Genomic DNA, 26854 nt, shown 5'->3' on the forward strand with positions numbered 1-26854 from the left:
ACGTAAAATTGTCCACCTTCCAGTTTCTCTTCTTCAATTTTGATTTCTGTCCCTATAGTCCCCATTAACATTACTTTACATTTCTTTGCATTGTATCTCAAAACTATCTTCTCAATTACTTCTTTTACTTGGTTTGTGCATTTTTGTAGTCCGTTGGCATCTTCACTGATAAGAGCAATATCGTCAGCAAAGTCTACATCAAATAGTCTTGAAGTGTTTCATTTTAGGCCATATGTATCACTGTCTCATTGTTTTAATCCATAGTTTATGACTAGCACAAACAAAAATGGAGATAGGACGCACCCCTGCCTTACACCTGTCTGGATGCTGAATGGCTTACTCAATCCATTTTTCATTTTAATGCAGCATTTTGAATTGGCTTAGAATGCCTTCATAATGTTAATTAATTTTGTTGGAATTCCATATTGTTCCACAATTTTCCACATTGTTTCTCTGCTTACACTATTGAATGCCTTTTGAAAGTCCACAAAATTGATGGCAAGACTGCCTTGGAATTCAATTGTGTTCTCAATAATCCATCTCAGGGTGAAAACAGCATCTGTGCATGATCTCCCTTGTCTAAATCCAGATTGTTGTTCTCGTAGGATGGTATCCATCTTTCTTTTCATTCTGTTCAGGAGGACTGCTGCTAATACTTTTCCAGTGATAGATAGATGTATTACTCCCCGCCAATTTGAACAATTGTTTAGATCACCTTTCTTTGGTAACTTGATTATGATACCGAGGGTCCATTCTTCCGGCACTTTCTCCTCCATCCATATTTTGTTGCACAGTGAACAGATGACTGATTCCACATCTTCACCTCCATATTTGAGCATCTCAGGATGAATGCTGTCCAGACCAGGTGCCTTGTTGTTTTTCAGCTTCTGCAATGCTTTTTTTACTACTTTGATTTTTACCTCAGATACATCCATATCTAGGTCTAATGGTTTATCATGGTTAAACTCCAGTCTTGTAATTTGTTCTGGTTGGTTTAGCACGTCTTTGAAGTGTTCCACCCACCCATTTTCTTGTTCCTCCTATGTTTTCAAAATTTCTCCTTGTTTCCCTTTCACTGGGACACTTCTGAATTTTGATCCATATCCTGTTAACTGTTTAAGGATCGTGTGTAGACTGTTCTTGTATCGTTTCTTTCCCCTGCTTCTTCAGCTTCACTAGCCTTACTTTCTATCCAATTTTACTTATCTTTTTTGCATTATTTCTTTACTGCTTTGTTAAGGTTTCTGTAGGTTTGGTTTGTTTCTTCAGTTGCATGTTGTAGTACTCAAGCCTTTTGTTTTCTTCTTTTGTCTATAATTTTCCATGTTTCCACTGTTCATTATTGCTTCCTCTCTTTCTACCGATTATCTTTTCAGCTGCTTCTAGCATAGCTGTTTTCAAAAGATCCCAATATTTTTCCACTTTGTTTTCTTCAAGATCTATAAGGGCCTCAAACTTATTCTTGACATCTATCTGGTACTTTTTTCATATCCTGCAATCTTGTTGTTTCTGCGTATTGAATAATCTTAGTCTGTGTTCTTTCTTTTTAAGCACTTTGAACTTTGATTTGATATTTGCTTTCAGCAAATAGTGATCGCTCCCTATATCTGTTCCTCTGAATACTCTTGTGTCTAACACTGATGTTTTCCACCTCTGACTAACACAGATATAGTCAATCTCATTTTGTGTACGGCCATCTGGTGAAATCCATGTCTTTTTATGTATGTTTTTATGTTGGAAGAAAGAATTGTGGATGCTAAGATTGTTTTCAGTATAAAATTCAAGAAGTCTTGTGCCATTGTCTGTCATTGTTCCATCGTTTCCTAACCTCTTCTTTCATTTCCAGTCTGGGCATTAAAATCTCCCATAACCAGGACAAGATCATGTTTTGATATTTTTTTTCATTACATTGTTCAATTTTGTATAGAATCTCTTTGTCCTCTTCATCTGCATCGTTTGTTGGAGCTTATGTCTGGACTATGGTGCATTTAATGTGCCGAGAGTGGAATCTAGCTGCCAGAAGCTTATCTGATATTGGCTGCCAATTCATTAGTGATATCTGTGCAGTGCTATTCATGATGATTCCTACACCTCTCTCATGTTTGGTTTTCCCTGAATAGCACATTGTTTTTTCTCCAGATGTTATCATACCTTGATCTTTCCATCTAACTTTACACTCTCACAAAGTCCTAAGATGTCAATTTTATATCTATGCATTTCTTTGATTACCTGTGCTAATTTTCCTGCACTATTTAGAGTTCATACATTCCAGGTAGCTATGGATATATTCTTTTTGGCCGTCAGAATTTGGACCATCGAGTGGATGACTTCCCAATGGGCTTGATCATCCACTTTCCTATGTGCATCTGAACACTTTCCATTCTCCTCACCATGATTTTTGGCTTATGTGAGTAGTTTCTGTAGCTAGAACTTTTTTTACGGTGATGGGAAGCCTCCCCATCGACCAACCTTCCTCCTTTTTGATCCAGGCTTGGGCACTGGCAGAGCTTTGTAAGTCTAGGTGGGAAAAATACCACATCGTTGGTATAATCAAACCAAATGCTCAGAACCGTCTTGGGAAACATTCCCTAATACACAGTAGCCTTCCTTGGCACTGGCTTCATTATTTTCTGTCCTTTCTATTTTGTACATTTTGATTTCCTTTAACACTACTTTAATAAGATGTTTATAAGACAAGAAAAATGGTCCTGGGGTTAGGGCACTAGCCTGGGACTTGGAAAACTGCTTCAATTCCTTGGTGTATCACAGACATCCTGTGTGACCTGGAGCAAATCAGATAGGGTGCTCACAGTGTCGCACAGGTATGCAGGCTTGTGCTAGCAGAGCTTGAGCTGGCATGCTAAAAATATCAGTGTGGCCATTGTAGCTTGGGTGGTAGCTCCGGCTCTCCAGCACCCCCGGTCCACTGGTCTGAGCTCAGGTGGCTAGCTGAAGCCACCACACATAAGGTCCAAACTGCTGATTTTAACACGCTAGCTTGAGTCTGGCTAGCGTGAGTCTGGGAGAATTGCTCCCAGCTGCAGTGTAGGCATAAACATGAGTGTCTCTGCACTTCTCTTCCCATCTGTAAAACGGTGACAATTGTACTTCCCTACCTCACAGGGGTATAGTGAGGATAAGTATGTTAAAGACTGTGAGGTGCACAGATATATCAACAGGATAATAGCTACCATGGAACTACCTAAGATAAGTAGATTTTTTTAGGAGCAACTGTAGTTGCAGGACACTTAAAGTGACTTTCTCAGAGAGTAGCCTGTGTTTCGGTAGTGTGCCAGTCCTACTCTAGGCTAGTAGATGTCTGTGTTCTTAGAAGAGCAGCTTATAGCTATGAAAAAACTACTGCATTTCTCACAAATGGAAGGGAGTTGCCAGATCAATTTGTCAAAATCACTAAAGGGATTTTGGTCAACCTACCTATGTAACTGTACTTATCCTGAAATTCATAATCCGTGTCCTTAGAGCTGCTAGTGGGTTGATATTAAGCAGAAAAAAGGTGTCCTTTTTACATTCTTATCTGCACAGGTGAGTTTATTTTTTAGACAAAGCAACTTAATCAAGAGATCTTTTCAGTTTATATATATGTGTGTGTATATGTATATATATACATACATACATGTTTATCTATTTATTTCTGATCCACCGGTGTTTTTAGATATCATGTAAAACTATTATTGTGTAGATGCATAAGCTGACAGTATGCACCATATATTTTTCTTCTAAAATATTAGTGTAGGAGCAGGGAACAAACACTTTTTAATTCCAACAAAGAATATGTCTGTACAAGATGGTCAAAAGACTCTGAATTACTTACCCTAATGCTTTTTGGAACATATCCACTCATTACATTAAATGCGATGACTCAAGGAAAGAAAAATATTAATGACATGCCTAATGGGATTTTTGGCCATGTTCCCAACAGCTACCTAAAAATTACTGGGGTGATTGCTTGCTATTGATTTTCGTTATTGATTTAGCTATTAAGACTTCAGGAAACCAGGGGCAGCTGATAGACCAGTGGTGTAGAATGCAAACAGGATTACAAGGAGAAAAACATTGTTGCGATGACTCTTTTTAAAACTCCACTAATTTCTTTGGTTCTCATCAGTTTGTGCTGTAGACATCTTGTAAGAGGCATGCTTGCCACAGCAGTGATTTGCATTATCTCCTGTACTACTGGGAGAGACCTTTTTGTGGTCCAGTAAACCAGAGTTGTCATTATAATGGTGTGTTATCATCTCAAACTGACAAGATGGGTCATTACAATATGTGTCCTTGCTTACATTTAATGGAAGTTAGTTATGTGGTATTAGACATCAAAAGTCATTTCTCCTAACAGGGGACTCTGTGTTCATTGACCTAGCATGCAGGCCGGAGATATGCTGTGCTTGTGTAGAGGGATTAGATTACATGTGGTAATAAGCATCCTTGCAGGCGAATTCAGGTCTCTTACTTGCTGAGCAAGTTGGGTGGCAGGGATCAGGTGGGATTGTTCTTTGTAATAGTTCAGCTCTGTGGGGAGCAAAAAGCATCCTAGCAGGTGTGTTTGAAATCTCCTACTATTGAAATGCTAGTAAGAAAGGGTTGCTATTACAAAGCTCCATCAAATCCTATGCTGAGGAGGCTGTCTGACATCACCACTTTTGAGTGTCCTTGTGTGCTTTGTGTTGCTAGGGAAACTGTGATGGAGATAAAGGAAAGAAACTCATGCAGCTCTTAAAATGAAAGCATCTAAGGGAGAACATTAAAGCAAAAATATGTAGATATGGAACCAGAGTGAGGTTCTAAGTCACTGACTCCACTGAAGAGGGGGAGAGGGAATGTGAGACGAAACCATGGGGCATCAGCAAGAATCCCCACTAGCAGCAGGTTCTGCCGGAATTCCTCCTGGGACTGTGGCAAAGCAGCTCTGCTACCCTTAGAAAGTGTGCAGCATCCAATTTTAACCCTCCAGCCCACTTCCATTGGCCAGCGAAAAGTAGGAGCATGGCTCCATCTTACTATCACCCTGCCTATTCCTTCCTGTCCCCTCTGGGGAGTCTATCAGAGTATTCATATGGCCCTCATCACTGTCAAATATGAGCACCTCAGGTGCATGAATGGAATTTTATCCTCAAAACATCCCTATGAGCTTGGGAAGTACAATTATCCCTCTTTTACAGATGGGGAACTGAGGCCAAGGCAAGATTAAGTGACTTGCACAAGGTCACACAAGAAGTCTGAGGTTAGAGCCAAAAATGGAACACAGATTTATTGAGTCACTGAGTCTTATCTACTACATCATCCTTCCTACCCAAAGTTCAAGCTAGAGTTGCCACTACCACTAGTCTATCACAGTTCTATTTTTCCCTGTCATTATGTTGGTTGGTCCCTCTGCAGGAGTGCAGAATGGCAGAGGAGCTTTATATGCCCTGTTTCTCACCTCCACACCATGCACCTTTGCTTTGCCTGCTCTAATCCGTTGCATAATTATTATCCTGAAGAATGGCTAGAGATGCATATTGGATTACATATGCCTGCTTCAATACCCATGAGAGGAAGCTCTGATTAAGTTATCTATGATGTCACAGATGATTTATTTCTTTGTTTTTCTTTTTGTACTTTTCATTCCTATGCTGGATGGCATTTTAAATATCCTATATATGAGCCCAAATTGTATTTGGGTATGAATGCAGGTAAATGAGTGGCCAGGGAGAGGGAACATTTCTGCCTGAAGATACATAGGTCCATGGCAATATGCCCCTTACAGGGGAAGACTCCAGGGCATGGCTGAATCACTGAGTCTTGGACACCATCTTGCTTGATTAGTCCATCAGGTATGCATATATGGCCTATTGAAATTCAATGATTTAATCTTTCAGTTCACAAGATGCACCAAACAGAAGAAAAGGGCAGTCCAGAAGATGCAAGATCATCCATTAAGAATCAAGAAAGTATTTCAAATCTTTTCTCGTACTTTAATTCCCCAGTCCCAAAACATCTAGCAGTTTCTGGATTTGACATATGTAGAATCATAGGACTGGAAGGGACCTTGAGAGGTCATCTAGTGCAGTCCCCTGCCCTCATGGCAGGACTGAAGTATTATCTCTACCATCCCTGACAGGTGTTTGTCTAACCTGCTCTTAAAAATCTCCAATGATGGAGATTCCACAGGCAATTTATTCCAGTGCTTAACCACCCTGACAGTTAGGACGTTTTTCCTAGTGTCCAACCTAAACCTCTCTTGTGGCAATTGAAGCCCATTGCTGCTTGTTCTTCTTAACCTCTGAAGGTAGGACAATCTTTTATGTACTTGAAAACTGTTATCATGTCCCCTCTCAGACTTCTCTTTTCCAGACTAAACAAACCCAATTTTTTCAATCTTCCCTCATAGGCCATGTTTTCTAGACCTTTAATAATTTTTTTTGCTCTTCTCTGGACTTTCTCCAGTTTGTCCACCTCTTTCCTGAAATGTGGCCCACAGAACTGGACACAATACTCCAGCTGAGGCCTAATCAGCACAGAGTAGAGCGGAAGAATTACTTCTCGTGTCTTGCTTACAACACTCCTGCTAATACATCCCAGAATAATGTTTGCTTTTTTTGCAACAGTGTTACACTGTTGAATCATATTTAGCTTGTGATCCACTATGACCCCCAGGTCCCTTTTCGCAGTACTCCTTCCTAGGCAGTCATTTCCCATTTTGTATGTTTGCAACTGATTATTTCTTCTTAAGTGGAGTACTTTGCATTTTTCCGTATTAAATTTCATCCTGTTTACTTCAGACCGTTTCTCCGGGTTGTCCAGATCATTATAATCCTATCCTCCAAAGCACTTGCAACCCCTCCTAGCTTAGTATCATCCACAGACTTTATAAGTGTACTCTCTATGCAATTATCTAAATCATTGATGAAGATATTGAACAGAACTGGACCTAGAACTGATCCCAGCAGCACTCCACTCGTTATACCCTTCCATCGTGACTCTGGGAATGGTTTTCCAATAAGTTATGCACTCACATTATAGTAGCTCTATCTAGGTTGCATTTCCCTAGTTTCTTTATGAGGAGGTCATGCGAGACAGTATCAAAAGCTTTACTAAAGTCAATATATACCACATCTACTGCTTCCCCTCTATCCACAAGGCTTGTTACCCTGTCAAAGAAAGCTATCAGGTTGGTTTGACACAATTCGTTCTTGACAAATCCATACTGATGGTTACTTATCACCTTATTATCTTCTAGATGTTTGCAAATAGATTGTTTGATTATTTGCTCCATTATCTTTCTGGGATAGTTTACAGAAATTAAGATGACTGGCCTGTAATTCTCCAGGTTGTCCTTATTTCCCTTTTTATAGATGGGCACTATATTTTCCTTTTTCCAGCCTTCTGCAATCTCTCCCATATTCCATGACTTTTCAAAGATAATCGCTAATGGCTCAGAAATCTCCTCAGTCAGCTCCTTGAGTATTCTAGGATGCATTTCATTAGGCCCTGGTGACTTGAAGACATCTAACTTGTCTAAGTAATTTTTAACTTGTTCTTTCCCTATTTTAGCCTCTGATCCTACCTCTTTTTCACTGGCATTCGCTATGTTAGACATCCAATCATCACCAACCTTCTTGGTGAAAACCAAAACAAAGAAGTCATTAAGCATCTCTGTCATTTCCACATTTTCTGTTATTGTGTCCCGTCCCGTCCTGCCCCCCAGTCCCACCCCCTCATTAAGTAACAGGCCTACCTTGTCCTAGGTCTTCCTCTTGCTTCTAATGTATTTGTAGAATATTTTTTTGTTGCCCTTTATGTCTCTAACTAGTTTGATCTCCTTTTGTGCCTTGGCCTTTCTAATTTTGTCCCTACATACTTGTGTTATTTGTTTATGTTCATCCTTTGTAATTTGATCTAGTTTCCACTTTTTGTAGGACTCTTTTTTTTTCTTTCTTTTTTAGAGCATTGAAGATCTCCTGGGTGGGTGGTCTCTTGCCAGGGTGGTCTCTTGCCATACTTTCTCACTTTCCTATGCTTCTTCCTCTGGATATACCTTTCACAGAGCTCAGGGACTCTTTAGGATGCATGTGAACAAGCAGGAGAAATCTTCTGGGGCAGGGTCCTACAGGATGACTACCTACATATTCTGATTTACTCACCCTTCCAGAGGGTCCTCTGGTTCTTTTTCCAGGATGTTCCCTGCTATTAGGACAGTTCCACCAAGTGAGCTGCCTTTTTGCAGAAGTTCTAGAAAGGGTCTCTTCATCTGCTAGACACCTGGCACTTCATCCATTTCTCTGGCTGACATTTTTCCCAACAGTAAAAATGTCAACATTATTAATCTCCACTTAGATCTTCAGTCCAACAATAATGAATACATTTATGAGCAACCAATAAACACATCCTTGTGCTGCATGTGCCAGATTCCCCCATATTCATCACACTTCCCAATTAAAACATCTCAGGTAGAGATTTAACATAGAATTTCAAACCAATTAACAACTGGCCCCAAATAAAATCCTGCTTCAGAGCACCCATAAGGTTTAGAAGAGATCAGTACCAGATCATGCCCAACTCTAAGTACAGGCCTACCCTACAGCAGCACAGCTACTGTGTACTGCTACAGCGTAGATGCTTCCTTTTTCGACAGAAGGTGTTTTTCCGTCAATGTTGTTAATCCACCTCTCTGAGAGATGGTAGCTCAACAGTCCATCCACCAAGCCATGAACCTAGCCACTTCTACATGGGGATTAGGTCAACCTAACTACGGCACTACCGGCATGAAATTTTTCAGAGCCCTGAGCCACCTAGCTACGTGGATCTAATTTTTAGTAGTAGACCGGTCCTAAGGCAAGTAGACAAATTGGTACATACATCAATTCAAAAATGCCTAATAGTAATACATTACCATTCCCACTCTCAATGCATCCAATGTGCAGTTCCAATATACATTTAAGGTCTGACTCTCCACTGCCTTGTATCCAGTGTATTCATTTTACTGGAGCAAAGTAAGCACTGAATGGGTGTAAACTGCTACCATTCTGATCTGGGAGTGCTTTACATCCACTTTGCAGTTAGTTTAAACATATGTAAATGACTACAGAAGATGCAAGGGAGAAGAAAATCAGACCTTTAGACAATATGGGCTCTGTCCCAACTAGAAATTAGCGCCTCGGATGGGAATGTATATGTTTTGTATAAAAAATATCATTTTGCAGGAGACGATCTGGTTAAACTTTTATGTCTTAGTAACTGAACAAAGATGTCATTTTTTTCCTTCTTCTAAATAATGATTTGGAAACAAGTGCTGATTTCTCTTCAGATCTATTTCTGGATTAAATTACATTAAATGAGATTAAGCATGCATCTTTGGCAGTCGCAACATTTCACAATCAAAAGCTGGGTGACAAAAGGAGCTAACTTACTTTCTCTCCAATTTCATGCAATAAATCAGTGAATTAATTTACCGGCTGATTTGGAGAAGAGTGTCACAAAGTCAGCTTTATAACCAGCCATCAGTAGTGTGCAGTGAAATTCTTGTGATGAGCAAATCCATCTGACAAACCTACTCCAGAAACACTATGCTCTGAAGTTTGGTCACAGTCTAAAAACTGAGTAGAAATCCAGACTGCCATTCTTCCAAGAGAATAAACACTGTTCTGACGAGGCTTCTTGAACTGGGTAGTTTCTTCCATCCTGTTCGTACGAAATTATAAAAATGTCAAGATTAATGGCGCAGTCTGACAACTTCTGCTCATATGAGTAATTCTGTCGACTGTAATGGAACAACTCATATGAGTAAGGACTGCTTGTTTGAGTTATGTGTCCTATGATTTAAGATGAGATTTTTAAAGGAGCCAATAGAAGTGGGTGCCTTCCATTTTTAGTGATTTAAAATAATGCAAACCCATATGGTATCTATAAATCTTAACTACTACATATTTCAAATCTGCTTACAGTAGTATTATTGCTGTCAAGCCTATCAATAGCACTAGAATATGGAGGAGGATTTATATTCGGATTATACATTATTATTGTTGTAGTTATTATTCATGAATCCCTCTAACTTAGATGCTCCAGACACTAAACAGTTAAAGTACAGTAGTAATATAGGGTTGCCAACCCTCCAGGATTGTCCTGGAGTCTCCAGAAATTAAAGATTAATCTTTAATGAAAGATTATGTCATGCGATGAAAGCTCCAGGAATATGTCCAACCAAAATTCACAACCCTAGCAGAAAACAACAAATAAAGCAGTATTTAAAAAAAATGCTCAGACATCAAAGCAAAATGGCATCATTAAAAGGAAGGAGGAGTAGGAGCGCTGACTGTGGTTAAAACAGAAATTACCTCTGAAAAAGAAGAATAAAGTTTTAACTGTGTGATCTTAGTAAAAAATAGATGTCTGTTTCCTAGCTAGTTCACCTATCCCTGTTAAAGCACAAAGGCCCCAGCCTTGCAAGGCAATGAGCGTCCTCTGCTCTCATTAAATTCAAGAGGGATATGAGGGTGCTCACTCCCATCCAGGAAATGCCTGGCATCCTGGCACGTTCAGGCTCATAGTAAACTGCTTCAGAAATGGGACTGAATACTAAGGGTTAGCTGATACAAAGGACTCCAGGTCTTCGTAGTGTCTTAATTACCATGTACATTCAGTATAGAATCAATAAAAATGCTGTAAGGTCTATTAGATAGCATTTAAATTGTAAAAAATCAAGTTTATAAAAGACCAAGTCACCCTAGTTCTAAATATCAGACCCAGGAAGGCACCAAAACTGATGATCTGAGTACCTAAACCTGTGTACCTGCCATTAGCACTTTTTCACGCTTCCATGCCCTTATTGATGAACATATCCCTGGCTCCTAAATGGCAACCTGTGTTGTTACATGCTGAGCTGCAAACACTCTGCTGTACTTTGCAACCCATAGGTCTATACTTCTTATTGCTCCTTATGGCAGTTTTCAAAATGTGTATTATTGAAGACTTTTTTCATCGAACAGACTCTAACAGATGGTTTATATTCTATTTGTTTTGCTGTATGCTAACACCACAGAAAGAGATGAAATTAACTCCTTAAGTAACATATTTCCAGGGTGAAGCTGAGCAACAGGACCTAACAGCATATGTCCAAGTGAAAATCAAGCATTTGTCCAAAGAACGTAGGTCGAGTCCTGCAATCTTTAGAGAGACAGGGTAGGTGAGGTAATATTATTTTTACCAACTGTCTAATCGCACAAACACCCTTGCCCGCCCTCTACCCTGCCCCTCCCTGGGGCCCCGCCCCTTCTCCGAGGGTCCACCCCCACTCACTCCATCCACCCTCCCTCCATCACTCACCCTCCCCCACCCTCACTCACTTTCACCAGGCTGGGGCAGGGGATTGGGGTACAGGAGGAAGAGTGGGCTCTGGGCTTGGGGGCGGGGCCCAGGGGTTCAGAGTGTGGTGGGGGCTCCAGGCTGAGCCTGGGGCTCCAGGCTGAGCCTAGGGCAGAGGGTTCAGGGTGTGGACTCTGCAAGGCAGTTTGGGTGTGGGAGATGTCTCAGGGCTGGGGCTGGGGGTTGGGATGCAGGAGGGGGTGAGGGGTGTGGGCTCTGGGAGGGAGTTTGGGTGTAGGAGGGAGCTCAGGTCTGGGGCAGAGGGTTGGGGTGCAGGGGAGGTGAGGGGTGTAGGCTCTGGCCAGGCGGCGCTTACCTCGGGTGGCTCCTGGGAAACGGCCAGCATGTGCAGCTCCTAGGCTCAGGGGCAACCAGGCAGCTCTGCATGCTGCCTCTGCCCACAGGCACTGCCCCTGCCCCCAGGCACTGCCCCCGCAGACCCCATTGGCTGTAGTTCCCAGCCAATGGGAACTGCAGAGTCAGTTCTCAGGTGGGGGCAGCACACGGAGACCCTGTAGCTACCCCTGTGCCTAGAAGCCAGACATGCCGGTTGCTTCCAGGAGCTGCATGGAGCCACGGCAGTTGGGAGCTTGCCTTAGCCCCACTTCACTGCCAGTTTTTAGCAGCCTAAAATCTCCTAGATCAGCTTCAGTAGCCTGTGGGAGATTGAGCCTGATTCTGGGAGACTCCCGGGCAATCCAGGAGGGTTGGCAACTCTAGGTAATATCTTTTATTGGACCAACTTCTGTTGGTGAGAGACACAAGCTTTCAAGCTTACACAGAGCTCTTCTTCAGTTCTATGTAATCTCAAAAGCTTGTCTCTCCCACCAACAGAAGTTGATCCAGTAAAAGATATTACCTCCCACACCTGGTCTCTAATATCCCGGGACTGACACTGCTACAGTAGCATTGCATCCGGCAATCTTTACTCATTCAAGTAGTCCAATTGATGGCAATGGGGAGCACTTCATATTAGTAAGTGTTACTTGCAGGATTCCCATGTGAGTTTATGCTTTGCATAGATTGGTAATGAAGCTCTCTAGAGTTCATACAAAAGGTTATGCTTAACTGGTCTTTCTCGTCTTCAAAATAATTCTCTCTCTTCCTTTAATTTGGTCTCTTTTTTTCTCTGCCAATAATCCTTGCACTGGTCTAATCTAAAAATGAACATAAACCGATCATATAAAAGTGTTATTTGAGAACGGTTTTGTCTTACGTTGCAGTGTTTTTCTCTGGAATTCTGACACTTGCCTATATGGAACAAAAGTCCAGGTTTTGCATTAATGAATAATGATGATTTATCTGACAAGAACAAAACAAAAGGAGAAGAAGAAAGAGAGAATCTATTTGCAAAACATTTCCTGAAGTCAGGGCATGGCAACTCCGTCTTTAAACATCCTGTAATTTTAAAAGCAAGGCTGTTCAAACAAAGTGAAAGGGGTTATTATTTGAGAAAGATTATAAATTTTGGATTAAGGCTTTTAATGTAGTGAACAAACCAAACTAAATGCGGAACAACTTCAGCAGTGAAATAACTGTCATGATTTTTGCCCTGCTTGTCATCATTAACTGAATGATAGATCCACCCACAAGTCACTAGAACCATGACAAACCCTGTAATGTCAGGATGACAACTTTTCTCATCCAAATGAGAAAATAACGCAAGAAAATGTCACGGTTCCCAGATAGACGCCTTCTGACAAAACAAAGTTAAATGACACCACAACAGTTTTTCTCAGCAGATGCCTTTTACTGTGACTTTGATTCTCAGAAACATGCTTGTAATACTGCACAGATGCACTAATCATAAATAGAGACCTTGGGTCTGATTCTCCATTGCACTTGCTAATCAGGATCTGTGTCGTGCTTTTGATTGTGTTTACATTAGAGAACTGAACCATTCATAATTGAAGCAAGAGGACAGAACCAGTTGAAGCACGAATATGCTGATTTACTTTCTGCAATGCTGCAGTTTCGGCCTGTGCCATAATATCGTTTTTCTAATGTGTTTCAATTGCAATGGTCTCTGGTAACTTATTGCACAAAAGCAGTGGGTTCTGGAAAACTTCAAAAGAACCCTAATGCACAGTCAGGAAGCAGTGGGAGGACCACCTCACTGTTTTCATTGTGACCTGTTTTAGTGCAGTCTACACTGGCACTGAGGACCTGATCCTGCAAGTACTCACACTGATGGGAATAACTTAATTCCTGTGAGGAGTCCCATTGAAGGCAATAGGAATACAGACATGAGTACATTTAAGCACATGCACAAGAGTTTGCAGGATTGGGAGCTAAGACCATGAGCCTGCAATGAGCTCCTTGAGAACAGATCCCTGCACCTCGGTGTGCAGGGATTCACCCATTCAGATCTCATTGAGAAGTTTGCAACCATGATTGCAACTCTCCATCCTTTTTTAAGTAAAAATGTAATGCTTTTAATGAGTGCTTCTATCAAGGACACATGCTTAACCAGGTCAGACAAGAGGATACAGCACCTGCAGCCTTTTCCAATTACTAAGAGTACAGTCAATTGAAGGATATATATTTTATTTCTAATAATGCAACTCCTCTGGTAATTAATGAGATAATATACATAGGTATAATTATTCAATAGTTACATCATGATAGCTCCCAGAGGCCTCAATCAGGACTGGGGTCCCACTGCTGTACCAAAATAAGGATAGACATGATTAGTACATTGCATAACAATATCCTGGCTGTGTACATACATCATTTTTGCCTGCATTTTCTTTGACTCTTTTCTATCTATGATATTTTTGGTGTTTTAGGGCCTGGATAACAGGATCCGCTAGCTCCCCATGCGGAATCTCACTGAGGTCAACCTCTGCCATTTCTAGCATTGATCTACAATCAGTGGGTCTTAGGTTCCTATGTTACTTAGGTGGTTTTGAAAAGTGTACTCCTTGTCTTAATGTTAGTGATACAGAGACACTCTTACTCGTGTACGTTGGTCGAAATTGAAGAGTACACCCTGGATCAAATATGTCACCCCCAAATAATAAATATAATATAAACAGAGACAAACAATTTTTGCCCTTGTAAATGCAACAAAGCATGTGAGTTCACCTTCTATTCACTGAAATTGAATGCACGGTTAGTTTCATGGTTATTCTTTGTGTCCTGGGTAATAAATTGTGATTTTGAGACCAGGACCATTAATTTAAAACAACCCTTAGTTATTTTAACAGACAATTTAAGGAGCCAGATTTTTCACTGTTTTGAGTTTTGGGTAAATACAGCTGTGCCAAGTGGGTGTAGAACCATTCCCAGTTGTCGCTTGATTGTGTTTTACACTTGCTGCACACTCACTTTACGCAGGTGTCTTACATTTATATTTCCATTTGTTTCCCCAAGCATTCTTGTGTAAAACCCCTTGTATCCACACATAAAAGTGCTCCAGATGCTTTGTGTGCACCAAATACTGTTAGGATTGCTTTCAGCAGGTCTAAAGATTGACACAGACTAAATAATTCCTGCACTAGGTTGAAATGTAGGGCTTGATCCTGCAAGGTGCTAAGCAAAGGAGTATTGGAGACAGTGGAAGTTGAGGTTGCTCAGCAACTCGCACAATCAAGCTCCACAAGAACTTACTTTTATTGTGTATTAAATGGGTAAACTGAAGAGAGGTTGAGTTACATGGCCAAAATCATGCAGGTAGGAATGTGCAAAGTCAGGAATAAAACTTAAGCCAGTCCCTTAATTTATCTGCTCCATACATACTTCCTCTATTACAGAGGCTATATAAATAAGGCTATTATACTACATTGCACTGCACATGGGAAGTGTGATTGCAGCAAGTAAAGACTTTCATATAAGGCAGTGAAACCACAGTAGCACAGGCGGCAGTGTTGAGCTAACCCATCTGCCCAGGACCCTGGTTCCCATACTCCAGCAATAATCATGTATACCATATTATCCTTACAGCCCTTGTTGTCTCTTGTTAAAATCCATTTACTTGGAGAGTTTGGGGAGCCATAATGTTTCTCTAACGGTCTTTCTTCTTTATGCTTTTCTAGGAGTACTGGGAGTCCCTAAAAGTATATCCCTCCTCTCCTGCCACAGGTCTCTTCGTTCTGTGAGATTCTTTCTGTTGTACAGACAGACATGATCTCCCATCTCCCCTGCACACTCACATGTTCATTCTCTCTCTCTCTCTCTCTCTCTCTCATATTCACATAATTTATTCATCCCAATGATTCATCCATTCATTATTGTATTTGTGTCCATTAATTATTCAGGTTTTTTTTCTTTAACTGGCAGTTTTAGAAATATTCAGAGACGTAAAAGCATAACATCAGGGTCAGCATAGTTGGTGAACAAAGTGTTCATGTGTGGAACATTCAAAGAGGTCTCTCTCGTCCTGTCCTTCCAGACTAGTGTCTTCCCTGTCACATGCTATTGCTTACTTATGGCCTCATCCATCAAGCCTGCAGAAATCTCAAGTGTGCAGAAATCTCACTGGTTTCAATAATTTCCTGCACTGACAGTATCCCTTATACCATGGAGTATGTAGCTTTGCAAAGGAAAGATGTTGTCTTTGTTATTATTTGGGTTGTGGCAGTACATAGAAATCCCAGGCATGGACCAGGTTGTGCTAGATCAGGGGTTCTCAAACTGGGGGTCACAAGTTGGCATGGGACTGACAGCCTGAGCCCCTCTTAAATTAAATTTAAATTAAATCCCCCCCCTTTTAATTTATAACGGGGGAGGGGGTCACACTCAGAGACTTGCTGTGTGAAAGGAGTCGTCCTTTCAATACAAAAAGTTAGAGAATCACTGGGCTAGATACCGCAGATTTAACTGAAGAGCAGCTCCCAACCCCCCACCTCCAAGCAAAGCAGTTGCTGCTTTATTTCCATTCAGATGCAGAATGTTACAGTGTAAAGCACTGACCCTGGAAGCGCTTACACATGTACTTAACTTTAAGCATGTGATTAGCCTAGCTGATTTCAATGGGCTTCTCCATGTGTTGTTCAAAATTAAGCATGTGTGCAAGCATTTGCAGGATTATGGCTTATTTGTCTGTATTTCTTCCGTCTTTGTTTTAATAATAAAGCTGAAAAATACCTGTTTTCCTCATAGTGTATGTGAAAATATAACAGCTCCAACAACCAAACTGTTAATAATTTAGCGAAATAACTTACTTCAAGCAGCCTTTATTTAAACTGAGTATATTTAATATTATCTCTTTCATTCTTTAAGGTGGACAAGATTGCCAGTCTCTACAACATACATATTCGTACAGGATGTTTCTGTAACACTGGCGCCTGCCAGCAGCATTTGAGGCTCAGCAATGAGGATGTCAAAAGGAACCTTCAGGTCAGGACCAAATCCTGTTGAGGCCAAGTAAAATTACTTGAATGATTGAATAACGAGAGGGTTGAAGGGAAGAATAAAAACTGAGTATTGTTAAACGTGGGTTTAAAGCATGTATATACCTCATGTATCACGGGGCATGGGCTTTAGATTTGGGAGGGAGACAATTTATATAATGGTGACAGGTTTGTATTGTTCTCCATTAGACTTCAGTTTAACACACTACTACTGAAGGTACCTTCATTTAATAGCACCTGCTTCATTCAAGCTGGTTGAAAATTTTTTGACTGTCAAAAAATGTGGTTTAGTTGAAATCAAAATGTTTCATGGGATTTTGATTTTGATGGGGAAAAAGTCAAAACTTTTGAAAATATTTCATTCTAATAGTTTCATTTCGATCCATTTCATTTTGACTTTAATATTTTATTAAACATTAAAATATTAATTGTAATATTATATACAATATATACCATGTACTGTTAAAGTTGAAAATAAATTAATCCAAATGACACTATCAGAACAAAATGTTTCAGTGCTATTGAAACAAAAGCCTTCTGAATTTTTGTTTCACCGGAATGAATTTTTGACCTTTTTTTCTGATTCAGAATGGAAAAAAATGAAATCTCAGAATTTTCCACACAATGGAAATTCTAGTTCCTGATCAGTTCTCGTGATCATCTTATGTTTATTATATTATTATTAAAGTGTCTTAGTTGTGCTTCTCAATTTTCAAGAAATAAAGACTGAGGGTATGTCTACACTGTCCATGTTACAGTGTGGCTGCAGCTGCACTGTGACATGGGCAGTATAGATTCCCCTTATCACTGGGGGAGAGCTCTTCCAGCAATAAAAAACAAAAAACACCCCGAACGAACGGTGGTCTATACTGGCGCTTTTCAGCACTAAAATTTTTGTCGCTAAGGGGGGTGCTTTTTCCACACCCCTGAACAACTAATCTTTTAGCACTGAAAGTGGCAGTGTAAACACAGCCTTAGGCCAAGTCTACACTATTGACCTATATCAGTATAACTGTTGCTTAGGGCTGTGAAGAATCCACATCCCTGAGTGGTATAGTTTTACCAACCTAATCCCCTGTGTAGACAGCACTGTGTCGCCAGGAGAGCATCTCCTGTCAACATATCTATTGCATTTCGGGGAGGTGGATTAACTAAACCGCTGGGAGAAGCTCTTAATTTAGGAGCGGTTTAATTTAAGCCCTACAGTGGTGCAGCATTTTAAGTGTACACCTGCCCTTAGTCTTTCCCCATTGGATGCATAGTCTAAAAGAGACCAAAATTAGATGGGGAAAAACAATAAGAAAGTACTCTAACATTGAGAGACCAATGACAGTTTAAAAAGACATGTGCATATGACATGTCTACAGAGATTAGAGATATGTTAGATAGGGAGCAACTTAAACTTTAAGTTGCCAAAGTATGAACAAATTTCAACTTGCTAGCTGCACTCTTGTGAGCTATTTTCTGCTGATTGTCATTCAAAAGATTTGGGTAAGTATGCAGCATATGTTACAAAAAACCATGAGGGACTTCATAGTTGTAAACATGTCATCGTTTGATATTACAATGAATTAGCAGGGAACAAGCCCAAAAGCTTATTAAAGACATTTTTCAAAAGATAAAAAACTTATGACGGTATTGATATGGTATGTTCTTCGTAATTACATTCAGACATCTAGATACAAGCTGCAAATACATAGATGCTGCAATTAGATGTAGGACCCTATGTAAATCATGATTTCATGGCAGGCATGGAAATAGTGAAAGTGCCACCAAAGCTCCTGTTATGTGATATGGGGACACAATTTAAAGATCTTTCAAATGTATTCTACCATTAAACTTCATGAAAACTGGTCATCTAATATTGTTAGTATTTTATAGATTGCCATGTATACTACACGTGAAACATTTTTGGAAGAAATAATAAATCTAAGCAAAAGGCAAGATTCAGACTTCAGTCACACCAATGTAAATCCACAGTAACTTCGTCCATTTAAATTGTGATTCTCTAGATTTGTAACTGAAGGTTGTAATGTGACCCAAATGAACTATTTTCCCCCATAGGCATCCACATTGTTTAATTTTGACTGAACATTAAACAATAAATCAGTGGGATTAAACCAGATTGTTCAAACTAAAAGCTCTCACCATCTTGTTCTTTCTCACACACCTCTGGAGTCTTCTACTGTGTTTTGCATGTTGCTCATATGATGTTAAATACAGCCCAGCAATTTCATAGCAATGCTGATGTCTGAGCTCTGGAAAAACATGGTATGGGTTGGTTATGCTTGTGTTTGTCTACAAACAAGGTTCTTACCTATATGGTATTTGGGGACATATAAGTACCTTAGTTAGATGAACAGATAGATATTATGTGTAGCAAATGAGACAGATGAAAAGATTTTCTCCATTTTCCCAATCTATTCATGTATTCATTATGCTGTTTTTGGAATGGATTTTCTGTTTGAAGTTAGCAAAATGAAGTATAAAGTTGTAAAACAAGAAGGGAAAAAATGAAAAGTTTTTGTAATAGCTCATTGCTTTTCCTTTTATTTCAATCTAGGCTGGCCATGTCTGTGGAGATGACATAGATATAATTGATGGACGTCCCACTGGGTCCATGAGAATATCATTTGGCTATATGTCTACTTTTGAAGATGCACAAACCTTTCTAAAGTTCATTATAGCAACCAGGCTATCTGAATCAGACTTCAAGTTTCCCTCCCAAACCACCACAAGAGAGACTATTACACAGTCAGTCAAATCTCCAATACAGAATGACCATTCTGCCAATAACAATGCAAAGAAATTCTCTCTGAAAACTATTGTCTCAGAGATGGGACACTGGAATAATTCATCTGCAGCATTGAAGACACCTGAGACTAGCAGGGCTGTTGTTTCTGAGAGTGCTATACCAGTATACAGAAGTGGGAGCAAGCCAATCACTGTCACCAACATTTACCTCTACCCAATCAAATCTTGTTCTGCATTTGAGGTACAGTAACTCGTCAATTAATGTCCTCCCACTTAACGTTGTTTCAAAGTTACGTCGCTGCTCAATTAGGGAACATGCTCATTTAAAGTTGTGCAATGGTCCCTTATAACGTTGTTTGGGTGCCTGATCTGTACACTGCATGTAAGATTTTGTGGAAGAGCAGCGACTTTACAAGGGAGCATTGCACAAGTTCCTCTTCTCCGCCTCCTCCCCCTCCCTCGCAGTTTGTCCCCACCACCAAACAGCTGTTTGGCAGCGCTTAGGACTTTCTGGGGGCGGGGAAGGAGCGGGGATGCGGCGTGCTCCAGAGAGGAGGTGGAGTGGGGGTGGGAAGAGGTGGGACTGGAGTGGAGCACGGATGGGAAGAGGTGGGCCTAGAGCATCCCCCAGCAAAGTCGGCGCCTGTTCTTCTCTGGGTAAGCTGCCACTGCTGCTGCGAAGGTGCTTCCTAGTGTCCTTGCCTGCAGCGGGCTGTGCCTGTGTGGGGTAAGCCAGGAGCACTTCCCAACCACAGTACAGTACAGTATATAATGCCTTTTGTCTGCCCCAGAAAATTTCCTTGGAACTTAACCCCCTGCATTTACATTAAATCTTATGGGAAAATTGGATTCGTTTAACATCGTTTCACTTAAAGTTGCATTTTTCAGGAACATAACTACAACGTTAAGTGAGGAGTTACTGTATATATTTTAAATGAATTTTAGAGATTCGTTTGAGCCATCCCCCATTTTTTCCCCCGTAGCTTCTCAGGAATATTCTGTGTTAAGTATAAGGCAATAGCAGGTGAGTATTAATCTTATTTCAAGGAGCAGTGCTCACTTTCTCAAAATTATACTGTAAATTTCCTGAACACTTGGATATTTAGTTTTTGAGGGAAATTCAATTAGACTGAAGTCATGGAATGCAAATTTATTACATTTTCCCAACCTCCCCCCTCCAGAAAATCGTCATGTAATATGTATCCAAATGAATAGTTTGGATTCCGAAAAACTTGAATAAATTGTAGTCAGGTAATTAGTATGCTTATATTAAATGACACGTGATGGAGCCCAAGCATTGATGGGTGTGCAGCAATTGAGAAATAACTTGATTAACATGTTATAATTGAGAAGAGGCTAATTTACATTACAAAGAAATGTTATCATTAAAAATGCATTTGCAACAGAAATATGACATTTAAGTGTTGCAGCCCTATTTGAAAGTTCAGTCTTTGAAGATTTTAATTGCTTTTTTGCCAAGTTAATAATATGGTCACCTTAGCTGCGATTTTTTTTTTTTTTAAATAATGCATGATGAAATAGGTGTATGTGCTGCACATTGACCTAGAATCTGACTTTGCTTCGCACTGTGCTGTGGAGCAATTTAATGAATGTCAATAATGGTATAACTTTCCTTATGGAAACTTACCAGTGCGGGTCACTATCTCACATCTGAGTGAAAATTGGGGTCAAGCTTGGTGACAAATCACCTGTGTTTAAAATATAGCTTCTCAAATGATACGATAATCATATTTTTAAAATATGAGGGAGTTTAAAACAAAATATAATGAAGTATGACCATGGAAGTCAATTTTTATATAAACATATAAAATGTCTTGGTTTTGTGTATGATGAACACTGCCATTAATTGGAAAATACAAAAACACAGCCTTGGAAAATACAAAAACAAACTTTAATTACCTGTCTACAAAAGCCAAGTACACCCTGCATTTTATAAAAGAATGTTTTAACCTTAATTCAACTGCTGCAGTTTTTTGAGTTGTATTATAAAAGCTCACTCCTGCCAAAATGTTTTACTGCTGCCTAGACGTCCATACACCAGGCAGGCATGCATAGGGTTAAATTGTGGCTTTAAGCCGTAGGCTGCTGTCAGGAGAGTTGTGCCACACAATAAGTCTCTGCTAGAGGATTTGGATGCTGTGTATCCAGGCACAGGCAGGATGTATCTTGGAGTGAAACGGTGCATTATGCATTTTTCCCACACAAGCAGGGCCAGATATCTTCCCTCCAAGCCCACTTTGGGGAGGTTAGCATCACAGCAGTGCTAAACTCACTCAAACCTTGCACTCCCCTGAAGAACCGCTTTGTGATTGTGCCTGGCTCAGGCCTCCAGGGTTCTTTGCACTCTCATGATACCCGGCCTTCCCCATGCACCCCTGTGGTGCAGCACCTACTGTATATGCTTATAGACTAAACATATCTAAGTTAGCTGAGAAATTGCAGGTAGATTATGAAATTTTGTTAGCCTTGCCATAGAATCATAGGGTTAGAAGGGACCGCAAAGCTCATCTAGTCTAACCCCCTGCCAAAATGCAGGATTTGTTGTGTCTAAACCATCCAAGACAGATGGCCATCCAGCCTCCCAGGTTTATAGTCAGCTTTTAATAGTATTAGAAATGTAATTTATAGTTGTTTAGTATTTGACACTTGCACTGAAGCGGTGGATAGAGGCTCAATCAGCATCAGGCCCAGTGTGCTAAGCACTGTACAAATACAAATAGACACAGGCCTAGATCCTCTGAGGTATTTAGGCATCTACCTCCCATTTAAATACCTTTAAGAATCTGGGCAATAATGTGGATACACAATTAAGTATATACATGCTTTATGTGCATTAGATATTGGAGTTTATATATATCTAAGTTTCAGCTATCCTCACCTCAAACTGGCCAGCATTAATTGGTCCATTTCTTATACATGTCAGAGCAGAGGTAGGGTCTGAGGAGGGACTGGTAGAAAGAGAGTAAAATGGCCTTGCTGATCAGTTCAGGAAGGATGTTTTATGCATAAAGAACAGCATGGAAGCAGACCTGGATGGGAGGGTCAAGAGTTGAGAAGACCCCAGATTATGGGTTCCAGCCATGTGGAGAATGGAGGTCATATCAAGAGTGACAGAGAATAGGGGGAGTGGAAAGGGTTTGGAAGCAAAGACTAGGAGTTCAGTGTTGATTGTGTTAATTTTAAGTTGGTGATGAGACCGCCAGGAGGAGATGTTAGAGAAGCAGGAAGAGATGTGGAACTGGAAGAAGGTAAGCAGGTCAGGAATTTCATTATCCTCATCATTCACACCTGTCTTCACAGAGTTCTTGCTTCAAAACTCTTAGAAACAGAACTAGACTTGTCACTCACCACTTGATGTGTAGGTCTGCCCTATGAAAAATCACTCAATCAAATTTTCTGCCTGCAAAAGCAGTAAAAATAGCAACCCCCAGCTCACCATTTGTAAAAAGCCCTAAAGGCTTACTGTCCTCATTTTATTACCAGTCCAGCTGAGGGTAAAATCTAAAAGCTATTGTTTATTTTGACATGGTATTTTTCAAGTCAGATGAGATTTCTTTGGTTATCAATATTTCATGGAAGTCACTTAAATCCATTCTAAATCCAGTTACTGCTTGGCCTCTTTTCAATGGCTAGGAGTGGGACTTCAAGATGGAGCAGATATCTCCACACCCCATCTCATTGCTAATTGCAGAGTGAGTCACTCTCTCTAAGACTGTAGAGATATGTCTACACTGCAATTAGACATCTGCAACTGGCCAGTGCCAGCTGACATGGGCTCACGAGGCTCAAGCTAAGGGGCTGTTTAATTGTGGTGTAGATGCTTGGGCTGGAGCCTGAGCACTGGTACCCTCCTGCCTCACAATGTCCCAGAGCCTGGGCTCCATCCAGCCTGAGCTCAGATCTCCACACCTCAAATAAACAGCCCTTTGGCCCAAGCCCCATGAACCCAAGTCTGCTGTTCTTAATTACAGGGTAGTGTGACAAAGTTCCTCCTCTGCCTTGGTGGGTCCTGCGCTTATTGGCGGATTTTCTCGCCTCAGAGGTTCACGACAGCCCTCAGTTTGGCCACTTTCACGGCTCAAATCTGCTGTTCACTCAGCCTCATCACTGGGCAGCATGGGGAAAGGAAGAAAAACAATCTCCGTAGTCTCTGCTGATCCACCTAGTGGATCGGGGAACAGTCCAGAGACCTTCCCCTCTGGTGGAACCCACAGTCCAGTTCAACTCCTCCGGTATCAGGTAGGGAGTTGGAGGGATGGGGGGAACCCGGGCCCGCCCTCTACTCCGGGTTCCAGCCCAGGGCCCTGTGGATTGCAGCTGTCTACAGTGGCTCCTGTAACTGCTGCATAACAGCTACAAGTCCCTGGGCTACTTCCCCATGGCCTCCTCCCAACACCTTCTTTATTCTCATCACAGGACCTCCCTCCTGATGTCTGATAATGCTTGTACTTCTCAGTCTTCCAGTAGTACGTCTTCTCACTCTCAGGTTCTTGCGCCTCTTGCTCCCAGCTCCTTGCACGCACCACAAACTGAAGTGAGCTTCTTTTTTTAAACCCAGGTGCCCTGATTAGCCTGCCTTAATTGATTCTAGCAGCTTCTTGATTGACTGCAGGTGTTCTAATCAGCCTGTCTGCCTTAATTGTTTCCAGAAAGTTCCTGATTGTTCTGGAACCTTCCCTGTTACCTTACCCAGGGAAAAGGGACCTACTTAACCTGGGGCTAATATATCTGCCTTCTATCACTCTTCTGTAGCCATCTGGCCCGACCCTGTCACAGTAGACATACCCTAAGTGTCACTATTGCAACTTCAGCCTTCCTCATTTTGAAGGGTGAAAGGCTCAGATGCTAGACACATTGGTGTTTGAAGTGAAACATTCCAGAACTACCTTCCCAAAAAGGAATGGAGAAGGAATGAAATTTTGAAAACTAAATATGGCCTTTCAGATTGTCACAGGAATTCGATCATTCTGCATCTCTGTCATTTGTCACAAAAAAGTTAGCTTATACAGAAAATCACAGACTTGCCAGTCTCCAGATATAGTGATCCTAGTAATAGGGACTGTTTCAGTTAATGTTGCTGAACAATATATGTTCTAATACCAGCCTTCACAAAGCTCATAACTTTCTGAAACATTTGTCGTTTTGATTGAAATTGTCTATGCTTAGTCACTGGTTACAAGGTTCTATTTCTTTAGAATTTCAGTTCCATTTCAATTTTTAAAAGTAAAATCCCTTTGGTCATTTTTATCGGGGGATAAAAAAGTTTTTACCACTTACAATTTGGATTCTACTTTTTGATGGTAGTGGAACATCTCTAAATGGACTAAACTATTAGGGCTTTAAATTTTATACTGCAGTAAGTGCATTCTTGCCTTTTGCCTCCATACAGGAGATCAAGATCAGGTTTGTTACTTCAATGCAGGCTTGAGTCCCATGCTTTTAAGTTTGAAAACTTGGCATGGAGAGTAAATAGGTCTGAATGCAAGAACATGTTCTGTTGCATTTCAGAAAGAAAGAAAGAAAGAAAGAAATGCCAGACTGTGCATGTGCAGAAGAAAGTTCTGTTAAACTGTTTGTGCTTTGGCAAAACTGCCATTGACATTGGGTGCAGGATTGGGTCATCAAAAGATAAAGTTGGTGAACATGTGTATTACTTGGCCTTTTTTCAATGACTAGGAGTAGAACTGCAAGATGCAGCAGGTACCTCCATACCCAATCTCATGACTAATTAAAAATCGCTGTTTGACCTCCTCTCTAGTGAAAAATCTGTTAATATAACCCACTAACTCTAAAACTTCACTCCTCCTGTGTCTAGCTGCCCTAGCACATAAGGCACGGGATGCCAAGAGAAAATGAGACTGCAGGGGATAAAAATTAAGGTGGGGATCTGGAACTAACAGGGGGATAGTTAGTTTCTACTCCATATATCTTATAAAATGTGTTTGACAAGGAGAATTTGTCTACTGCCCAGTCCTGCTCCATGCACGTGTTACCAAATGCACAGAAAGCAGAGGACCCAGATGGAAGAGGACGTTTTATGGACTTTTGGGGAGGAAGCTCTACTTTCATGTCCTTTCAGTTTTTATTTCAGGCAAGTGGGGGGGGACAATCAAACCAGAGATGAAGAAATTCTCACCCTCACCCACCTTCTTTTAATATACACAAGATTGTTTAAAGTATGCATTTTTAAACATGAACATTTCATGTCCATTAATTTTGTATTGTTACATAATGCACCATGCTCAATGAAAAAAGGTTAAGACTTTAAACATTAATAACTTTATTATTCTTACCACAGATTCTAAACTATAAAAATTACATGGTATCACCCAAGACTATATAAATAGTTTTCATTGAAAATACAACATATACTTTTAGTTATCAGTGGACAACAATATATACAGGTGTGTGAACGTAAACTTTTCTTACACTTGTATAATTTAAAATCTGCTCAGTTAATTCTCTTCATATGTTCCAAACTGTAATACCCACTCTATTGTAATTAGAAAAAAAATCAAGTCAAAAAGCATTTTAAAAAAGAATTCTAAAAAGATGAAAACAGGGGTTTCTAATGGAAAATCTGAATTGTAGCATCACTAAGCACTGTGCTCTGCTTACTTTTCTGGCTAAATTTTGTTTGATTTGCACAGAACTCTTTTTAGCTAAAAGCAGGTAGGCCAATCGGTGGACCAATAACGTGAATTGACTTTATTATGCAATGATCTGGCTCATGACTGGTGGAGAAGAAGATTAGCCAGTGTGGGAAATAGGAAGAATTTGGTCTTTCTGTTGGTCTCCTGCCCTTCTTGCAATGGGCAATCAAGGAATGGATTGTCAAGCTCTGATCCTCCTGAGTTTCAGGCCTAGATACATAGGTGAATGGAGGCGTTTCATATTCACCTGAGCATCTCCAGACATCATATGCTGAAAAGTTAACTGTGTCATTTACTGATGCTGTGCCCAAGAGGTGGGGCATGCAATTAGCTTATATTATTGCAACTTTATTATCTGGGATCCTGGTAGTATAAAGATGATAGGAGTTCTGATGTAGAGGGAAAAGGAAGCACTTGGCAAATGTCAGTGACATAAGTGGAGGGGCCTTATTACTGGGCACCTTAGGTTAGCTATGCAATAGTGATCAATATCCTGAGGAAGAGGGAGAATTGTGTTGTGGACATGCAGTCAGGGGTGCAGCATCTCAAAGTTGGATCATGGAGGTTCCTATAATCATCCTGAATCTACAATCAGCAAAGTAAATTGCAGGGGATGATTGTTGCTATCTATCTATCTATCTATCTATCTATCTATCTATCTATCTATCTGATTTTTTTTCTGAATAGTGCCTATCGCTATATAGTGCATTA

The 26854-nt window shown here is 40.5% G+C and overlaps 1 protein-coding gene across 1 annotated transcript in view; it reads left to right on the forward strand.

The window, feature by feature from the left end:
- The window catches only part of MOCOS (molybdenum cofactor sulfurase), a 406588-nt gene that overhangs the window by 333561 nt on the left and 46173 nt on the right, over positions 1-26854 (forward strand). Inside the window, exons 7-8 of the mRNA XM_074945194.1 lie at positions 16585-16701; positions 19279-19710. Coding sequence (XP_074801295.1) covers positions 16585-16701; positions 19279-19710 — 549 coding nt within the window. The remainder of the gene's footprint in view (positions 1-16584; positions 16702-19278; positions 19711-26854) is intronic.

This window comes from Natator depressus, chromosome 2 (genome assembly GCF_965152275.1).
Source record: "Natator depressus isolate rNatDep1 chromosome 2, rNatDep2.hap1, whole genome shotgun sequence".
NCBI classification, from domain to species: domain Eukaryota; kingdom Metazoa; phylum Chordata; order Testudines; family Cheloniidae; genus Natator; species Natator depressus.